This window comes from Prosopis cineraria, unplaced genomic scaffold (assembly GCF_029017545.1).
Source record: "Prosopis cineraria cultivar Desert tree isolate PC_DT_omini unplaced genomic scaffold, ASM2901754v1 PC13, whole genome shotgun sequence".
NCBI classification, from domain to species: Eukaryota; Viridiplantae; Streptophyta; class Magnoliopsida; order Fabales; family Fabaceae; genus Prosopis; species Prosopis cineraria.
This window is the reverse complement of record NW_026555344.1, coordinates 32,350,044-32,369,318: the sequence shown is the minus strand read 5'-3', so window position 1 is coordinate 32,369,318 and position 19,275 is coordinate 32,350,044. Positions and strand designations below refer to the sequence as shown.

At 29.8% G+C, this 19,275-nt stretch overlaps 1 protein-coding gene across 1 annotated transcript; it reads right to left on the bottom strand.

Moving 5' to 3' along the window:
* Positions 1 to 9,711: 9,711 nt before the first annotated feature.
* LOC129290358 (UDP-N-acetylglucosamine transferase subunit ALG14-like) lies at positions 9,712 to 16,517 on the bottom strand. The gene is made up of 6 exons (XM_054927108.1): positions 16,175 to 16,517; positions 12,694 to 12,914; positions 12,460 to 12,599; positions 10,758 to 10,904; positions 10,613 to 10,672; positions 9,712 to 10,086 (listed from the first exon to the last, which is right to left on the bottom strand). The coding sequence occupies exons 2-6, from the start codon at positions 12,866 to 12,868 to the stop codon at positions 9,910 to 9,912; spliced, it is 699 nt and encodes a 232-aa protein (XP_054783083.1). The 5' UTR covers positions 12,869 to 12,914; positions 16,175 to 16,517; the 3' UTR covers positions 9,712 to 9,909.
* Between the last annotated feature and the right edge of the window lie 2,758 nt (positions 16,518 to 19,275).

The following is a 19,275-nucleotide window of genomic DNA, read 5'->3' as shown; positions in this document are numbered from 1 at the left end:
GGAAAACAGTATCCAAATAGATTACATTATAACATAATTAATTATGATTAAAATCTACCACTTAATCAATTATTTTCATAATTTATTATATCCAACTGAAATCTAAACAGATCCTTTAGTCAGTTCACTAGTTTGATGTTGGGACCGAAGTAGGCACCGAATTTCAGTTAAATCAATTTTGATTGATTTGACTAGATGGTCCAGTTCAGTTTTCATAACAATAATTGCTTGTCATCAGCATATGTTGTTCATGGATTAATGTTCTTTTTTTTCGTGATCTTTGGTGTTGGATATATTATCCCAACAAAAAAAAATCAAGAATAACATGCAAGTACTAATAAGAGATCAATTAAAAAGTAACATTTTTACTTAATTTTATAACAACATTTCAAGTTTGTATTGTGCCATATAGTTAATTAGTTTCAAGCAAGTGTCAGAATGAACTTTTATAACCATTTTAAAATGTGTGCATCAACAATATCAATTTGGATGAAAATATTTATTAATATGAATTTTTAAATTATTTAAAAATTATGTGACAATTTGGGGTGGCAATCCAACTAGTCCAACTTTAGTTATTTGGGAAAAAAATGACAAACGTCATTCAGATGATTTAAGGTTATAATTCACTTTGAGTGCTTTGGTCCTTTTTTTTTCCAAAATAAATTTACTTGTGATCCTTCTCACCAACTTCACCTGATATTTTTCCTTCCCAATATTATATTTTATTCAAAGAATGCTTTTACAATATTCTGATCAAATAATTACAAAGCGCAATCTAAAACACAACCTAATTAGGAGAGTATGTACTTTAAGATTGCCCATGTGAATGTACAAGATTCATACTATTTCGCTTCACCATACCATTTGGATAGTTCAATATATAAGCAAGATTTGATGGATTTAAATATCCAAATACATGTATTAATTCCAAGAATCTGATCTGCTGTAGAACTTATAGGATCAATCCAATATTAGTTCTTAAGAATAAGAGATGAAACTTGAAATTAAAATGAACTTGAATTCATTGCTTTTAATCAATCTTTGAATTTACAAACGGTTGTGCTTTGAATCGAACTTTGAATTCTCTAGGAAGAGTACATAATGTTTTTAACATATGGCTAATTTGAGGACCATGGCACGTATTCATAGATTTAAGTATATAATATTTTTAATTTAGCCCTTAAACAAATTATAAATATTACTTTAACTTCTACACAATATTTTGATGAAAACTGAATTTTAGACCCCAATGAATCCTTGATTTAAGAGGAATGAAAAGAAGTTGGGCAAAAAAAAAAAAAACAGAAGGAAAAGGAGGGAAAATGGGAAATTGACTGTTTGTGAATTAAAAAAAAAATAGACTGAAGTATTTTGGGGTAACATTTCAGGCTATCCTTAACCATCATAAATTTACATTTTTCTAACCCAATTTTTTTTTACCTGGATTTTCTAACCTGATTTGAGAGTGAAGGAATGAATAACCTAATATAATATTGTCACAAAATTATCTCATCTTGCTTACCTGCTCTCGCCTTTTCACTTCTCTTAGTTTAAAACTGGAAAACCATAATTATAAGTAATTTAAATTTATTAATTTTACAATAATTTTTAAATATGATTAAACAAAATCAGCCATCCATCTCTCCAATAAAAACTCCCAAATAATGAAATATTTGGTTCCCTTTTACTCCATTTTATTTCATTAATTGTTGTTCTATTTCATTCCATTTATAATCTGAGACATTCTAGTCTACACATTATTTATATTAACATAAATTAAAAATATTTAACAAATTATTTTGTTTTAAAATTTGTTTCTTTCCTATTATATAAATGACTTGTCTTATTTCAGATTTTGTTATCCATACATACATACATACATATTAAGAATGCAAAACCCCTTTTCGTTTCATCAATCTTATACAAAATTATTTAGAATTTGTTGCCTTGTGTAAATTAAAAATTAAAAAAATAAAGAATAATTTTTTATTTCAAGATATTTGAACCCCATGTAAATCAAACTTTCAAAAACTTTTTTTATTTTAAATCTCTCATTTTTGGACAATTTCAAAAAATAAATTACACTTTGTTTTATTTAAGGGTAGATTTTACACCCTCTATAGGTAAAAAAATAAATTATATGCCATGTAATTAAGAAATAGAAGATATTTGTATTAATTATAAATAAAACTTATTTACTTCTGACTAAAAAAAGTTGTTATATGTGTTCATATGAGTAACTTAAATAGCATATTTTATTTTAATATGGTTACATCCATGCATATTAAAAATTTTAAAAATATAGGTGACTCTAAACCTTATTACCTTCATATTTATATTATTCACAATTTATTACCTTTATGCATATTTAAATAAAAATGAGATTTTTATAAATATTATTTTTTAAAAAATAGCTTTTTAGGTTGTGTCAAGCACCCCAATCCTCCAATTAAAGAAGTTGTAGCACACCTTAGCAACTTGAAATGGCCACCACCAAGGCACTTAATTCTAGATGGAGCTCACACAATTTAATAACATTAAACATGGTTTAATTACTGTAGAGGCAACTGTATATCTACAGCAAACCAATGCCTTTCACAATATAAGGGGATTACACCCCTAAGTCTCAAAATTTAATTTCAAATAGATCATTTTATTCAAACTTAATTCAATAATGGCCACACATTATATTTACACATATGACCTTTATTCCAATAGGTTTAGGATATGTTAACTCATGCAATTAAAAGAATATGAATCTTATAATTAATTAGCACTTGCTTTCTTTTGTTGAAAAATCAAATTTTGATACCACTTGTTAGGAATGAGAATTGAAAACGAGAAGCGAAAATCAAAAACAAGCAAAACTAGACTCTAATATCACTTATTAAGAATTAAAATTGTGAACGAAGAACAAAACAAGCCCAAAATGGAGAGACAACACATTCAGGTGTTGAAAGGGCAAAATCAACACATTGATATGCAACCCAACATAGGTAGAGAAAGAAAGTAATCAACAACTCAAAGTGAGGCTTAACATAGAACAACAAAACATTAATTGGCAACTTAATGTGCGACTTCAAAAGCCTCAACAACATATTAGTGTGCTTCAAAAGCAGTTAAGCATAACAAAAGCTCATGTAGCCTCAACACTAGATGCCCTTATCCCTAACAAGATGAGTATAATAATCCAATATTAGTTCAATGCTACCCAAATCACTTTTTAAAATTGTACTTTCTTTCATTTTATTATTTTCTACTTTTTTTCATTTCCCCCCTTGTTTTTACTCAATTTCAAGCCTTGTACAACATCCAACCTAGGTTACAGATATGAGTATGAGTATTAGATACGATGTGGCAAGATACAGTGATATGACAAATTTTAAAAATTTTAGGATGCAAGTATAGGGATATATAAAAAAAATTTATATAATGGCCACAAAACAAATAGAGTAACAAGCCTATCAGGTTCTTCAGTGTTCTACATATGCAAAAATAAATAAATGATAGGAGCTAGTGAACTTGATATGTTAGATAGTCAAACAACATAATATGCTTTTGTCAACAACCAAGAATTGAGCAAGACATGAGAAGAAATTGATCAAGAAATTAGCCAAAAATGATAAAACTTAATCATCATTCATTAGTTCGTCACTTCATCAATACAAAAACAAAGCATGAGATTAAGGAAACAATTGAGAGCCCAAAAGAAGGTATGGTGGCGCGTCCATGGGTCCATAGAGAACTTGAGTTGTGGACTCAATGAGAAGGAGAGCAATAGATAAGATGAGAGAATTGTAATAACCCAAGGATTTAAAAATAATAATAATAATAATAATAATTAAATATATGTTGTTGTGTTTTAACTGTAGTTGTATTAATTTTGAGACAATTATAATAAGAAAGAGTATTGGTGTAGTGGAGCTATGCAAATAATACACCCCTTTAGGTCCCAAGTTCGAATTTGACTTTGGCCTAAGGAGTTTTATTCAATTTTATTACTTCATGAAATTACCAATCTGTCTTTGTCTCTATCAAATTTTTTCCCTCTCCTTTTCTTGTCTTCTTCAAACATTTGAGAAGCAGAGAGAGTTAGATAGCTGTGTGATAAACCCTTGCTTGTATCCCATCAGTTTCTACTTTCTCCCCTCTCAATCGTTGATCACTCATCATCCATGTGAGTCATTGTCGTTAGTGTGCCTATTGCCATTTTGTTTGTCACAATTGTGAATTTTTCCCCTACTTCATCGCCATTCCTCCGCCTCTATCAGCATCCCAAGTACATTCGGCCCCTCTTCTCTTCTTGTTGTTGTTTCGTGTATATGTAATTGCTTGGATAAGCTAAAATTCTTTCTTCCTTTTGCTTGTTTGGTCAGCTACCGATTTGCTCATCTCTTTTCTATGCTCAATCCCAGTCTTTGTTTCCTTCCTTGTACAAATAATATTCTCTTCCTCCTCCCTATTGTTGGCTCATCTGAGGTGAAAAGCTTTGGTCTCTTCTCCTTTCCTTGGACAATTGATGTGCGTGTAAGTGGAAGAAGTGATGGAGTGAAATTGCAAATTTTTCTCTTAATTTTGCCACTACCACTGCTATGCTGTGTAGGGAGGAAATTCAAAATTTGGTTGAAAATTTAACTCAAAGCTTGATAATGGTATACTTATGGGTTATAATTTTTGAGTTAAATTAGACTTGTTTAGATTGATTGATGTTGAAGTATTTGTTTAGATGAAATTGAAAGAGAATAGCTTGGATATAAAACTTGAATATCGGTACCTATAAGATGGTTGTTGAAACGTTTATTAGAGGAAGTTTCAAAGGAGTTTTGACATTGGAAGTAATATGCGATTATTTAAATTCTTGGAAATTAATTTCCTAAATTGAAATTGACATCTGATGGGAATTGATGTTGTGAAGTATGATAATCGTGTTGATAACTATCAAGGAAAATGATTTAAGAAGTAAGGAGTTTAATTGATTTAGTTGAAAATTTATGTGAATTAGGTGTTTGTAAAAAGGTTTAAAAAGGGAATTATATTCTAATAATTTAATATGTTGGGTTAAAAATGATATGAGAAATTTGGAGACTTAAATGATAATGAAGGATAAACTTTGACTTATTTAAGTTGATTGTGATTCTACTATTGGAGTAAGAGAGTTTGTTCATCTGGTAGCAAATTTATTAAAATTCTATCATGTTTGATAGGGTCATTAGAAGAAGAAAAAAACTTAATTGCAATTGTAAAAAGAAGGAATTTTGGAACTATGTGATATATCAGGTAAGTAAATAACGTTCCCTATAAGTTAAAGATGATGATTTTTCTTTTTTTTTCAGTTTGAATAGATAAATAGAACTTTCCTAAATTTAATTTTTGTGTTTATATTTATTATGGAGCCTTGGAGTGTTCGTGTCGAAGTGTGTACATGGTTTTATAGGATTTAAATTTATTGACAAATATTTTCATTTGATTATTTTGTTTTCCAAAATACATTATCCATGCGTGGATTGGACAATTTACTAATGGAATGATCAAGTATGCATTATAAATTTGTGAATAATTTGAACTACAAGTATATTTTCCTTCTATGCATGGCAGAAATGTTTTATAGAACTGTATACAAAACGTTAGTTACTAATGACAATTTAGTTAGCCCTTGGCGTGCCATGGCACACCTAGCTAACAGTGCATATAAGAGATGCTAGCCCCATGGAATGGAGGATGTGATTTAGTGAATTTAATCCACGCTTATTATTTATAAAATTTATGCTTGCGTTTGTTTTTTGTAATTTCTAGCCATGTTAGATGTTACTTACCCTCATGAACTATATGTCCATGCCTGCTATTCATTCTATTTAGGTTTACTCTTAAGATCAACTATATTTTTATGATTTGTTTTATATAAAAGATATATTCTTAATTTGTTGATCATGATTCTCTATCTCCTCCTTTCTATTTTATTACATGATTATCATTATTTATTTACTTATTTATTATTTTAGGACATTATTTACTAAAAATTTTTTTGATATTCAGATAGTAAAAGCAGACCTCCTCTTCAGTAGATCTTGTGGGACTCCTAGAGACAAGAAATAGTTTACTGCTTCAATTACATTATGGATTAATGTAAGTATCTGAACATTTTGTCTTTTTGTTTTAGAATCACTGCACGAATCATACAGCAGGACCCTTAGTTAGATTATTTTGAGTTGTATATGTGTATACTATTTCAGAGCCAAATTCTGATTGTTGCCTGGATGTTCTTTTTGGCAAGTTATAGAAATTTCAGGAAGTCCAACTTACAGTAAAGACTCTGCCAAAATTTCTACAGCTAGTTCAAATATTTTGTACCTATTAACAATTACTCAATATAAATGATGATCGTATGACAAAATTATAATCAATATGATAGATGTATTAAGGGTTTAGGCTTATGGAATATGAGTTTTTTTGTATTCCAACCAATCACATTTTAAAAGTTCAGGGTGTGATAAGAATAGAGGATCTGAATACTCGAATGAGTCTATGAATATATGGAATGGTTGAATGGAGTTTGAAAATTAGGGCTTTAGTCAAAATATTTTAAGCAAAATGCAGTGTCCCATGTCCACCGTGTCTCGCCGTATCGCCAAAAAAAATGTGTCATACACGAATGCACTCAAGAGAAGCAAATGTCCATGTCTACGCCACCTAAAATGGCACACCCATGCTTCATATCCAACCATACAAATTTTTGAACTTGAGTGCAACATGTCATACTGGACCTCGCTATTGCTTTGCCCCATGGGGCTGAAAAAACTAAGATAGTATCCAAAAGCAAATGAGCCATGCAAATTCAGTGCCAATTGCAAATATCTTGCTAAGGGACTTTCTTTTTATTGATACGGTTAGATTGCAATTGAAAAACTTCTGATTTTGTCCATAATTTAAAGTTTTAGCGCAAAAATTTAAAAATACAATTAATGCATTAGAATTATTTTTGAATTAGTATGTTTCAATTACATACACGTAAGTTGATTTTACATACAAAGATAAATTGAGATCTAACCAAAATTTAAAAGATATATCCCATACATATTCTTATGAATTAGGAAAAAGAGATACTGTATTCAAGAACATGATTTTACTATATTTCATGATCCGACCTGAGCTTTCAATTTTGAACTACTTGTGCGTGTTTGAGAATGTTATTGGATAGTGAGGAATCATCATTGAGAGAACAAAGTATCATCATATTGGGCCTGCTTCTACAAGTGAACTCAAAAATACAACATACTTAGGTTTGACATCGATGGTTAATAGCATTGATTTTGAATCAATCACTTATTCATGTATACATGTTGTAAGGTGTAGATTCAAACATAGAGTCACAAACCAATCACTATGGTTTCTTTTTGTTTGGATGAGTTATTTGTACCTACCTATGTCATGAATCTCTCATTACCTTTTGACCAAAAAAAATCTCTTATCACCTATTTTTGGTGCACTGAGATTGAATACATTATTATTTCACCATATATAATACATGATATTTATGTCACTATTATTAATTACCATAATAATTATTGACACTTTATCATTGTAAATTATTCTACAATTAGAACTATCTTGTGAGGAAGGCAATATGTCACATTTCAAGAATCAAACCAATATGGATGTAGTTATAAATTAGAATTGTACATATTCTTAAATTTGATTTTTTTTTTTTAAATTTGTCTTCATGGTATAGTATTTCATAATAGGTATGAATTTGTAAAATTTTCTATCTTAGTTGAAAAGTGATTTATGATCATGAAATTTGTAAATATAAGGAAGCGTCTACTAAGTTAAAACAAATTGCCACAAAAACCTCAAATGTGAGAGCTATGATACCAAAATGTATTACCTAATTTTTCAACTATAACTTAACGAAAACTACCATGATAATAAAGAGACAAAACACATGTCTCATAATTTATAACCGAGAGATCCTAAGATTGAAGCCTAACTTTAATACCAAAATATAGCACATAATGTTTCAAATCATAACTTAACAAAAGCATAGTAATGAGAAGGCAAACTATTAATAATAATTACCATAATAGAAAAGCTTTAAATATAATTATGGTAGGAAAAAAACATATTATAGAATGTCTATGATGGTTATAGAAGATTCAACCTAAGTAAGACAGTTATAACCAAAGATTGATGATGATAGAAAAGATTAAATTAATTAATAAAAATACTACCATAGTTATAAAGAATTGAACATGTAACTTCAAATCAATACAAAATCTCAACGATGATTGGTAGAATTGAACCTGATAAATGGACAATTTAAACCACAACAATATGGGCTGGGGCAATAATTGAAACCCAAAGACATGCATATCATATAATAATCCTATAAATCCAATTACAACATAATATCCGAACCATAATTTGTCACATATCAATCATATCAAATAATCCATTTCAAGCATGAATCAACAATATCTGTTCACATGCAATTTACCTTAGGGCACAATTAATAACACTCCCAGACAATAGATACAAAATGATCAATCAAAAGTATCAAAATGCGATGATATCTTAAACTAGCAAAAATACAAAGTCTAAGATAAAAATCAAAAGTTAAGGCTTCACTTCACAATTGAGCACCTCATCTCATGTTGCTTCTCCTTCGCACCCAACAATACCTTGCATGAAAATATTAAACTATAATAACAAAACACATGGTCTTAGTGACTACAATTCAATTTACACAAGCATACAAGGTTGGTTTAGAGTTAGTTAAGTCGGATTAAGAATTCAAATGATAGGACTCAATCACAAAATCATAAATCAAATATAACACAAATATTCTATTATATCCTCTTTATTACTTATGATTGAACCCGTGAGCTATAAATCCTCCTTATTATTTCTTATAGAACCCATGAGTTATAATAACTATAAACAGGATCAGTCCATGTGACTAGGCTTCTCCAAGTACACCAATGCTAAGGTTTAGCTTGCAGAGCTCACCACTAGTCCATGCATTTCCTTTCCTTCAAAATTTTCTAGAGAGGCGTCATATCCTAAGGACTCCTTCTAATCACAGCCAAAGAAAGAAAGAAATGAGGGCCCTAGACATGATCAATCACTAAGCGCCTAGGGATGGCATACCGCGTGGTTTGCATAACATGAGCTTACTCAGTACTCATGTTTATCGTTTGATATAGTTTATTAGTGATAGTTCCTATTCTATGCGGAAACATGACTCTGCTCCATTTTCGGAATTGGGATTCAATTGCTGAACACAGTAAAAATTAGTTGCCCAAAATATGTTACAAATTAAAATTATACACAATTTCACATTTACCCATTACAATTACATCACACTTGCTTTCTTTTCCAAAACCTGATCCGCTTCTTAGAACAAGTTTCAGGTATGGCTCGGAGATGACATTCAACCTCCCGGGGCATTGGTTCTAATACACATAATCGTCCAATTCTTTATATAATAAAAACTAAGAAACAAACATGCTAGAGACATGTAAGCTGTATTGATATTTCTTTACAGATGATACTCCAATCCTAAATATAGAAACTAGAAAACTAATTTATTGTGATTAAAAAATTAATTATTTGTGAAAAGAATGTTCTAATTTACCAAAAATATCCTTTTAATCATTTGCATTGAAACCCATTTTTAATACGTACAATTAATAAAAATAATTTTTAAAAAAATTATAAATTCGGGAGACTGGACCAAAACTTTATACATATAGAACAAAGCATGCCCCTCAATTATTTACACCCATTCACAAATTCTCAAACAGTACATACTGTAATTGGAATGTAATTTTCTTTTTGGCCCATAATGGCAATGCATTTGGAAGAAACAAAACAAAAATGCAGGATTTAACGGCATCAGGAACTAATAAACTACATCAAACGACCAACATAGGTAACTCGTGGATATTTTCTTTGCAACTGAGGCCATTGAACAAAAAGCTGATCGGCCATCCAGAACTTGTACAGGAGCAGACCGCTTAAGGAAAGTCTTCTAACTCTTGCAATACTCTCAACATAGAAAATTGATGACCATCGGATCCCCAGCACCTGTGCAGTGGGTTATCCACACATCAATAACAACTTTATTTATCAGGTAAGTTCTTCAAAAAAAAAAATTAGGAAGATTAATCATTTAATCCTCGTAATTTTGATTTAGTTAATACTTAATCCCTGAAATTTAAATCGTTGTAACTTAATTTTTAAACTTTGAATTAGAATAACTTAAGCCCTATAGTTTTAACAACTTAAAATATTAGTCTCTATATTTTAAAAATAAAATGATAAAGATTAAATTATTTACCTATAATTTTATTTTCTAAAATATAAAGACCAATATTTTAAATTACTAAAATTATAAAGACTGAATTACACTAAGTCCAAATTTAAGGACTGAATTACAACAAAGTCAAAACTAAAAATTAAGTTATAACAAGTCAAAATTCAAAAACTAAATTACAACTGAGTTAAAACTACAAGATTCAAATGATTAATTTTCCGAAACAAATATTGACTGAAAATGAAACTCCTGTGAAAGAAATTATGGGAAAAATTACACAAGGAAAGGCATAAGAACCTTAAATAAGAATGCAATTGCACAGATGGGAATGCAGGTTCCAGGTCCATTGCAAAGAATCTGGATATAACGGCACAGAATTACTAAAATTTTTCCATGACTGCTCTGGCAAAAGGAATCAAGCATATAAAAACAGAAATAGTACCACTTGAGGCCTAATTTTAATCATTAGCCATAATGCATGTATCATTGCAATCAAAGTTGTGCAAATTGAGGTTATATATGATTGACCAACTTCCCTGCTCCGATATATCTGCATGAATTGAGCAGTATCGGGAACCCTGGTTCCATTCTGCAGTGAAACCTACTTTTGATCAGAATCCATAAACTGGTGATATCAAACAAAAATTCCTCTCAACAGGATACGCATGCATCAATGTCAATTGAAGGGAATTTATTGAAGGAATAGCAAAAAGCATACAGAAAATGTCGTTCAACATCCTGTTTTAGGTGGTAATAATTACCACTGAGATTCATAACAGCCAAACTACATGTAACAGATAGCTAGTTCATCCTTGAATACCCACAAGAACAGCTACATGGGACAGAGCAACAACCCTTTGAATCCAGAGACAGCAAGATGACCTTTTAGTAATTATATTTATAATCATAGGTCAAGTGTAATTATCCCACACAAAAAGAAGTTGATGGAACTTAAAGATTCTCGAGCAATTTCATGAAAATGTCACCAAACAAGAAAAAAAAAATTATGGCATTTGATCTCTCAATCTCCTACAGCTACACAACACCTTGAACTGGAGGCATACAGGGTTGGTAACGTAAGCCATAAATAAATTGACACAAGCATGGGAACAAATGGAGAAAAGCTAAAGGAGTTATTTTTGATCGAAAGGCAACTAAAAAACTTAAAAGAAAGTTAACCAATAAACTTAAAAGAAAGTTTTATCAAAATGTTATAAGACCAGCCGTGTTATATAGTAATAAATGTTAAAGCTTTAAAGAGACAACAAGAGTATAAAATTGAAATAGCAAATATGAGAATATTGAGATGGATGAGACTACATACACAAAAAAGAAAATACATCACGAAATGAGCACAACAACAACAAGCCTTTATCCCACTAGGTGGGGTCGGCTACATGGGTTGCAAGACGCCATTGTGCTCTATCATTTACCAAGCTTTTAAAAATATTATTAATTAAGAGATCATGTTCAACAACTTCCAAAAGTGTTCTCTTAGGCCTTTCTCTATCCCTCTTAACAAGGCTCAAAGTTATATGTTCCACTTTTCTCACTAGTGCCTCCCGCGATCTTCTTTATACATGCCCAAATCATCTCAAACAATTTTCTACCATTTGAGAAAAAATAAGTGTGGCATCTGTTATGAGACAATGGAAGAAAATCATTTGAGATGGTTGGACACATACAGAGAAACCATGGGAAGCACCAATAAAGAGAGTGAAACAAATAGCCTTAAGCATTGTAAAGAAGGGCATAGAAAGACAAAGAGAACACTTATGAAAGTTGTAGAATAAGACATCTTAATTAACCCTATTCCTAAAAGTTTGATTGATGATAGAGCACAATGGTGCTATGTAATCCATGTAACCATCTAGTCAGGTAAGCCTTGTTGTTGTTGTAGTAGTAGTATATGGGAACAAATAAAAACGAAAAAAAAAAAAGAAAAAACTGCATGAACTATCCCTCATAATCAACAATCCCAAAGGACAAGGCATCCTTCAAGGTCCATGGGATTGATGCCCCTTTTTAGGTTATAACCCTAATTCTCCAACTCAAAAGAATTTTGTTCAAGATGGATAGAAACAGAATAAATGTAATAGAGTTCATTGGATTTAAGGGCCTTTTCAAACAACCGAAAATAGCACCTCAGCGGCAAGGTTGTTCTCCAGCAACTGAGCTTTTTGAAGACTCATATTATCTGTAGCAGCAGCAATATAGAATCTTGGAGCAAACCTATCTTTCTGTAGCACTACCAGGAGATTAAGCATCTCAGCTGTATGACCACCTACAGTAGCATAAAACTGTAACTAAACTGATAGAATCACCATATATTGCTTCAATATGAATGGAAGAACAGGACAAATGGCATAGCTTCAAACCTGATCCTAGAACAATCAGGGTGCTAAGAGGTTTTGTAGCTCTACGGCTAAATGGTCTACTGCTCCATAATATAACATAAAGGATGCGAACCAAGATCAAAGTAACAACAGTGGTACATGAAAAGGTACTGATGGAAACCATTCCAGAGAAACGGCATCCATGGCCTTTTTCCATCAGAAGAAGCTTCAGGTATTCAATCAACGTTACAATGACATCTCCCCTACAAAATTTTGGGGCAAAATGTGAGGGGAGGAAAAAAAGTTAGTATCATAATTTCAGATTAATTTGTGAGTCAACAGAAACCTCCATTAAAATATACATATGGATGGACACTAATTTAGTAAAATTTTAAATTAATTGCCAACAAATCCAATGATGAATGCATATATAACTGCCATAGATGTGAGAGAGAATGGAAATGCAATGTTAGAACACTTAAATGGATGGACACTAATTTAGTAAAATTTTAAATTAATTGCCAACAAATGCAATGATGAATGCATATATAGCCGCCATAGATGTGAGAGAGAATGGAAATGCAATGTTAGAACACTTACAATGACTGGGAAAAAAAAAAAAAGGCCGCTGATTTTACAAGAGCCAGAGTAGAAGACTAGCTTAAGGAAAAAATGGAGATTCAACACATATAATTTCATTTAGTTTTGTTGTGAACAAGCTAAGACTCAATTCCCGGGACAATATATTTTGATAACAGAATGTAGATAGAAGAACGAATCATGAGTAGGATATCAAATTAAATCAAGGCTTGTGTCAATAAATCAGCATGTGAACTGAGACCAGATAGGCAGATATGGTGTGTCAGCCATGCGGAAGATGGCTAGGGCTCACTCAATGGCAGAGAACAGCATCAATATATTTGCAGAATTACAATAAGGACCATAATTTTATGAAGTTTACAGTTAACATCTTGTTATAACAAGTTGTTACTAAAATTACAAATATATCTCCTCCAACAAAAAGAGCATAAAGTATCAACTAATGTCTTCAGCGATTGTTTGGCCAAAAAATAAAAGTCTTCAGCGATCAAACTAATGGCAGATTTACTAAATGCTTAACTAGCTGTCAATTTGTTATGTTAGATTGAGTAATAAGAGACTCAACATTATTTAAGCAAGTTCTCAAATTGAAGCCATGTGAATGGAGAAAGCCATGTGGGGAGAGTTTTTTCCACAGTTGAGACTCGGGGCCCAAAATGGTTTGAATTTAAATTAATTCATAGTCACAGAAAAATTACAAAAACTATTATCATAGTATCTTTTATTTAATAGGAAAAGTAGATTAATATTTACTTTTCATAATTTGACACAATCAATATCTCCCAAGGACGCAAAATTGCCTCTCTCATAACTTTGCACCATCTGGTGCTTTTCATATGGCTAAACATTTAAATAAATAACAAGACATTCAATTTTATGCTTTGAGCAAGTGATGACCACTGTGAAGCTCATCACTAAACAAATCATTTCAATAATAGGGGAAGGATCTCAGCCATTTGTTTCATTTTAATCCTGAGCATCTATTTGTTCCTCAATTTTCCCCATGTAGAAGTATAAAGTGGAGAAGTGGAAGGAAGGAGCATGTGTGCTTTGGTGCCAATTTTTCTCACCTCCTGAGCTTCAAGTTCGGACATGAGCATTTTGTTCTGGTAAGCTCATTCACGGAGAAGTTGATTCGTTTCTAGTAAGGTCAAGCTCCATGGAGACGGGTCCATTTTCTTCTTATTATTAGTGAAATATGAGATACCTTAGAAAGTTAACTAGACCCAATGTGAATGATGAAGACCGAAATTGGTATTTCCTAATGAAAGGAATAATGTGTGTGTATGTGTAAAATTGAACAAGATGGAATAAACGAAGCAGTGTATATATATATATATAAACTAAAATTAATAATATATATACATGTGGGAAGGAAGGAAGACCGATAGGAAGGAATTATATATATATATATCCTGTTATGTATATATATCCTGAAACATCTATAAGACCCAGACTGCAATTTTTTGATTAAAAGAAGAATACATACATACATATATATATATATATATATATTCATATAACAACAGTATATAAGGGAAGAAGTTTGCTCGCTCTGGAGACTATACATATAAATATATATCAAAGCTGATATCTCCCTCCCTCCCTCTCCCTCTCTCTCTACACACACACACACACACACGGAAGGAACAGTAGATAATTGATTTTTTTTATAAAAACATGTACTGAAACTGATATATATGGGTTATTTGAAGAAACTGATATCTAATGTTCGAGGAATATAAAAATGCTTTTATCACAATGTCTTATGTTTTGGAAAATATATTTTTTTCATACAAATATATAATGTTTTTATTCTATACAGGTACAGTACAAGTGGAGGATGAAGTTGAACCCAAAATAGAGAGTGAATTTGAAAGTTTGGATGAGGCAAGGGAGTTTTGGAGAGAATATGGTAAAAGAATTAGGTTTAGACTTTAGAGTTAGAAATGGTACTTCTACAAAGAGTGGAAGAGACAGGTCCATTACTATTATTGGAATGGCAATAGAATTGGGTTTGAATTAACTTGAAAATGGAGACAGAAATTAAAGGAACAGACCATAGTAATGAATACGTTTAAGGAGTGCTCCAACATACTAATTCCTTGGGAATATTAATCTGGAGTAATTTAGAAAAAGGCTTGCTAGGTTTAACAAAAATGAAAGGGTGCAATACATATCACAGTCCCATAAATCTACTTGAAGTTCATGTAGCACGTCAAGCTTTTGATCTAAATGGAACATGCAATGAAGTGTGATTTAATCAAGTGGTTCTGTGAACCTTATCCATTAAGAGAACTTGAGAAATGATTAAGGATTTATTAGCATTTGAAACAATTTATAAGTAGTTCACACTCATTCTTTTGGTCCAGGAGCTTATTCTAGGCAGAAGACTTTTTCACCTTGCATTTGTTTACTTTTTTCTTTGTGCGGTGAAAGTAAAAAAAATAAATAAATAAAATAAAGTAAGGTTTCCATCCCTCGATAGATATCAACGAACTGTCGTGCTATCACGAGAACTTACGAGCCAAATCATTTCAAGTCCTGCTGTCGATGTTTTTTTAAATTTTTGTGGCGAATCTGGACATCCATATCTGTAAGCTTTCACTAATTTGGTATTTATCATTTAAGCCCACTTTTAAACATTACATATCTAGAATTCCATCTAGTGGGACTATCTGCTCTTTAAGCCGATTGATATGTCAACACCCCAACTTGTTCAGAACAGTAAGATATAGTCACAAATCAAAAGTTGCTAAATTGCTATGGTCCTGCTATCTATTAACAAATCAAAAATGATAAATTCACAGATTTACAAATCACAAATTCATAGATAAAAAATTCACACATTCACTGTCGGATTGGAGAAACAACCTTTGGAGAAAATCCCAACAAAAAAATAGAGAATGAATTTGTTACATACCAACGTAGATGACGAAGAGGGAGCCGACGAGTGGAGGAAAGGGAGATGAAGTGAACCTAGTCGAGCGGCGACAGCGAGTAGAGCTGTGTGAGGTTTGCAAGCGGAAGATTCCAGAGAGGCGCTCGTGACAGTGAACACCGCGGCGCGACTAAGCCTGAGAAGAGAAGATCTCGAAAAGTTGGGGCAGAGGCGTGATCACTCGTGTTCGTGTGTGGGGATTTTGGTTCGAGATCGAGGCGAGCCAGATTCGAATTGAGGCAGCGAGATCGAGCACTGAGTAGACTTCACGTGTTCGCGACAAGCCAGAGCAGACACACCCCCGAAATTGGGATGGGAAGAAAAAGCTAAAAGAAAAATATTGCCCGTACAAAGTTGTTAAACTCATAACTTTAAATAAATTCATAATAAAAATATAAATTTATATCACAAATTTAAATAATAAATTTATAAAAATTTATTTCTATTAATAAATAATCATTAAAATATAACTATAATTTAATTTAAATATATTAAAAATATAAATTATTAAAATTAAATTTGTCTATATTGATAAATTATCATATATCAAACATAAAAATTTTAAAATAAAAAAACTTATTTTTATTGTTTTTTTATTAATATTAATTTTTTGCATTTCAAATTTTTTTTGAACTAGATTATATAATTTTTATGAACTTGACTTTTTCATCGTATATACTTAACTCCTTTAACTTAAAAAAAAAATTGATAAGCTTAATAAGTTTAACTAAATTTGTATTTAATTTAAGTTTTCAAGTTAGTTGATATGATTTTATAAATTAGAAACATAAAAAACGTTAAACTCAAAGATAAACTTGTGAGTTTAACTGAATTTATATCTAATATGAGTTTATGAGTAAATTAACATAATTTTATAAGTTAAAAATATAAAAATTTTAAACTCATAGGGTCAATTCAAAAGTTTAACAACTATGGTTTGAAAAACCTGAAAAGTTTTTATATCACAAAAAAATAAAAAATAAATAAATAATATGAAATTTTCCTGAACTTATTTAGAAATTAAAAAAACATAATTATTTTTAATATTTAATAATTTAATTGGTTGTTATTGATTATGTATAGTTAGTTATCAAAATCAAATAGATACTTATTTGTATAGGATCAACATTTATGTAATTAAATATGCGTTATCCATTACAGTCACCTATTAATTTTGAATAGATTGTTATTAATTATGTAAATTTATTTTTCAAAACCCAAATGAATTTTTATTTATGTAAAAATAACACTTGTACAATTAAACTTGTGATATAAATTTTTGCAACTTGTTCATTTCCAAATGAGCTATTATTAATTATCTATAGTTACATGTCAAAATTGGAATCAATGCTTATTTATACATCTATAAAATATTAGTGGTAATTACGTATTTTTTTAAAAAAAATCTTATTTTCAAATAAGTATTTGGGTGTCGTGAGATTTCATATTTAAAGGTCCTTCTTAATATAAAAACACTTCGGGAGTCCTTAGATGATATTGTCTCTTTTATTACCATGTTATGAAATTATGAAGGTAGACAAATCTTTTTAACTAAAATAAGCAAGATTTTACCTTATTTAGTTTTAATTTATTTTTTTTATTTTTTCTTGATATTTGTGTTATTATCAAGATTGTCAAACTCACAAGTTTAAATAAATTTATAACCAAGATGTAAACTCTAATTGTAAACATGTATAATTTACCTCCATTAAAAAATAATCATTAAAAGTATATGATTAAATAATTAAAATATACAATATGATCATAATTTAATTTAAATATATTTTAAATATAAATTATTGAAATTAAATACATCTATATTGATATATTATTATAGTCAATATAAAAATTTTAAAATAGGGCAACTTATGGCTTGTTTGTTTTTTATTTTAAAAAAATGCTTTTTTCCAAAATAGAAAAATTTCAAAAATTTCTTTTCTATAAGTGTTTTTCATTTACTTGTTTCTAAAATTGTTTTCATTTTTTTAAAAAAATATAAACAACTTCAAGTTGTTTTGATTTTTTTAAAAAATATATTATATTTAATTATTAAAAATTATAGCTACTTTAACTAATTTCTATCATTAATCATTATCACTACTTACATATAATCATCACTATCAATCAATTTTTTAATTTTAAAATTATTTTTTTAATTGACATGACCAAACAAATTTTTATTTTATTTTGTTTTAGAAAACAATTTTGAAAACTATATAACAAAACAGTTTTTAAAGATAAAAAATGAGAACAAAAACTAAACATGCCCTTATTTTTGGCATTTATTTTTTTTATTAATATTAAATATTTTTTTACTTGAAGCAGGTCATCCCACTTTTGTGATCAAGTTCTACATAATATATACTTAACTCATTCAAGTTGGTAAAAAATTAATGAGCTTTGCAATTTTAGTTAAGTTTGCATATAGTTTAAATTTATAAATAAATTGATATGATTTTGTAAGTTAAGAAATGTAAAAACAACAAACTTGAGAAGTTTGACAACAATAATTATCACTTACTATATTATTTTTTTATTTTGAATAATTGCTCCAATTATAAAATGTTATTGTTAGATCTGTTAAAGAAATTTCTATTAAAAAAACCATGAAAGCAATTTAATAAAAACAGTAACCAAAAATTATGAAATATCACTGTAGAATTAGGGGACTGATTTGAAAATAACTTTAAATAAAAAGACTATAATATCCTTGCTTTTCTTTTAAAAAAGTTGTTAACTAGTGAATAGTTTTTTATTAAATACAAATAGGTACTTGTTAATTAATAAATGGCTACTTGTTGAAACATAATTTACGCTTGTCCCATCCCACAATCAAGTTCTTTCAAATTTTTTAACTTGTCGATTAGCAAATAGCTTCTTGTTAAATGTAAATGAGTACTTGTAAATTAAATAATGACTACTTTTTGAAAAATTAAATATACTTATCCTTTCTCACAATTAAGTTCTTTTAAATTCTTAAACTTGTTAACTAGTGAATAGTCTCTTGCTAAATGTGAATAAGTGCTTTTTAATTAACAAATGGCTAATTATTGAAATATGATCCACATTTGTTCTTTCCTACA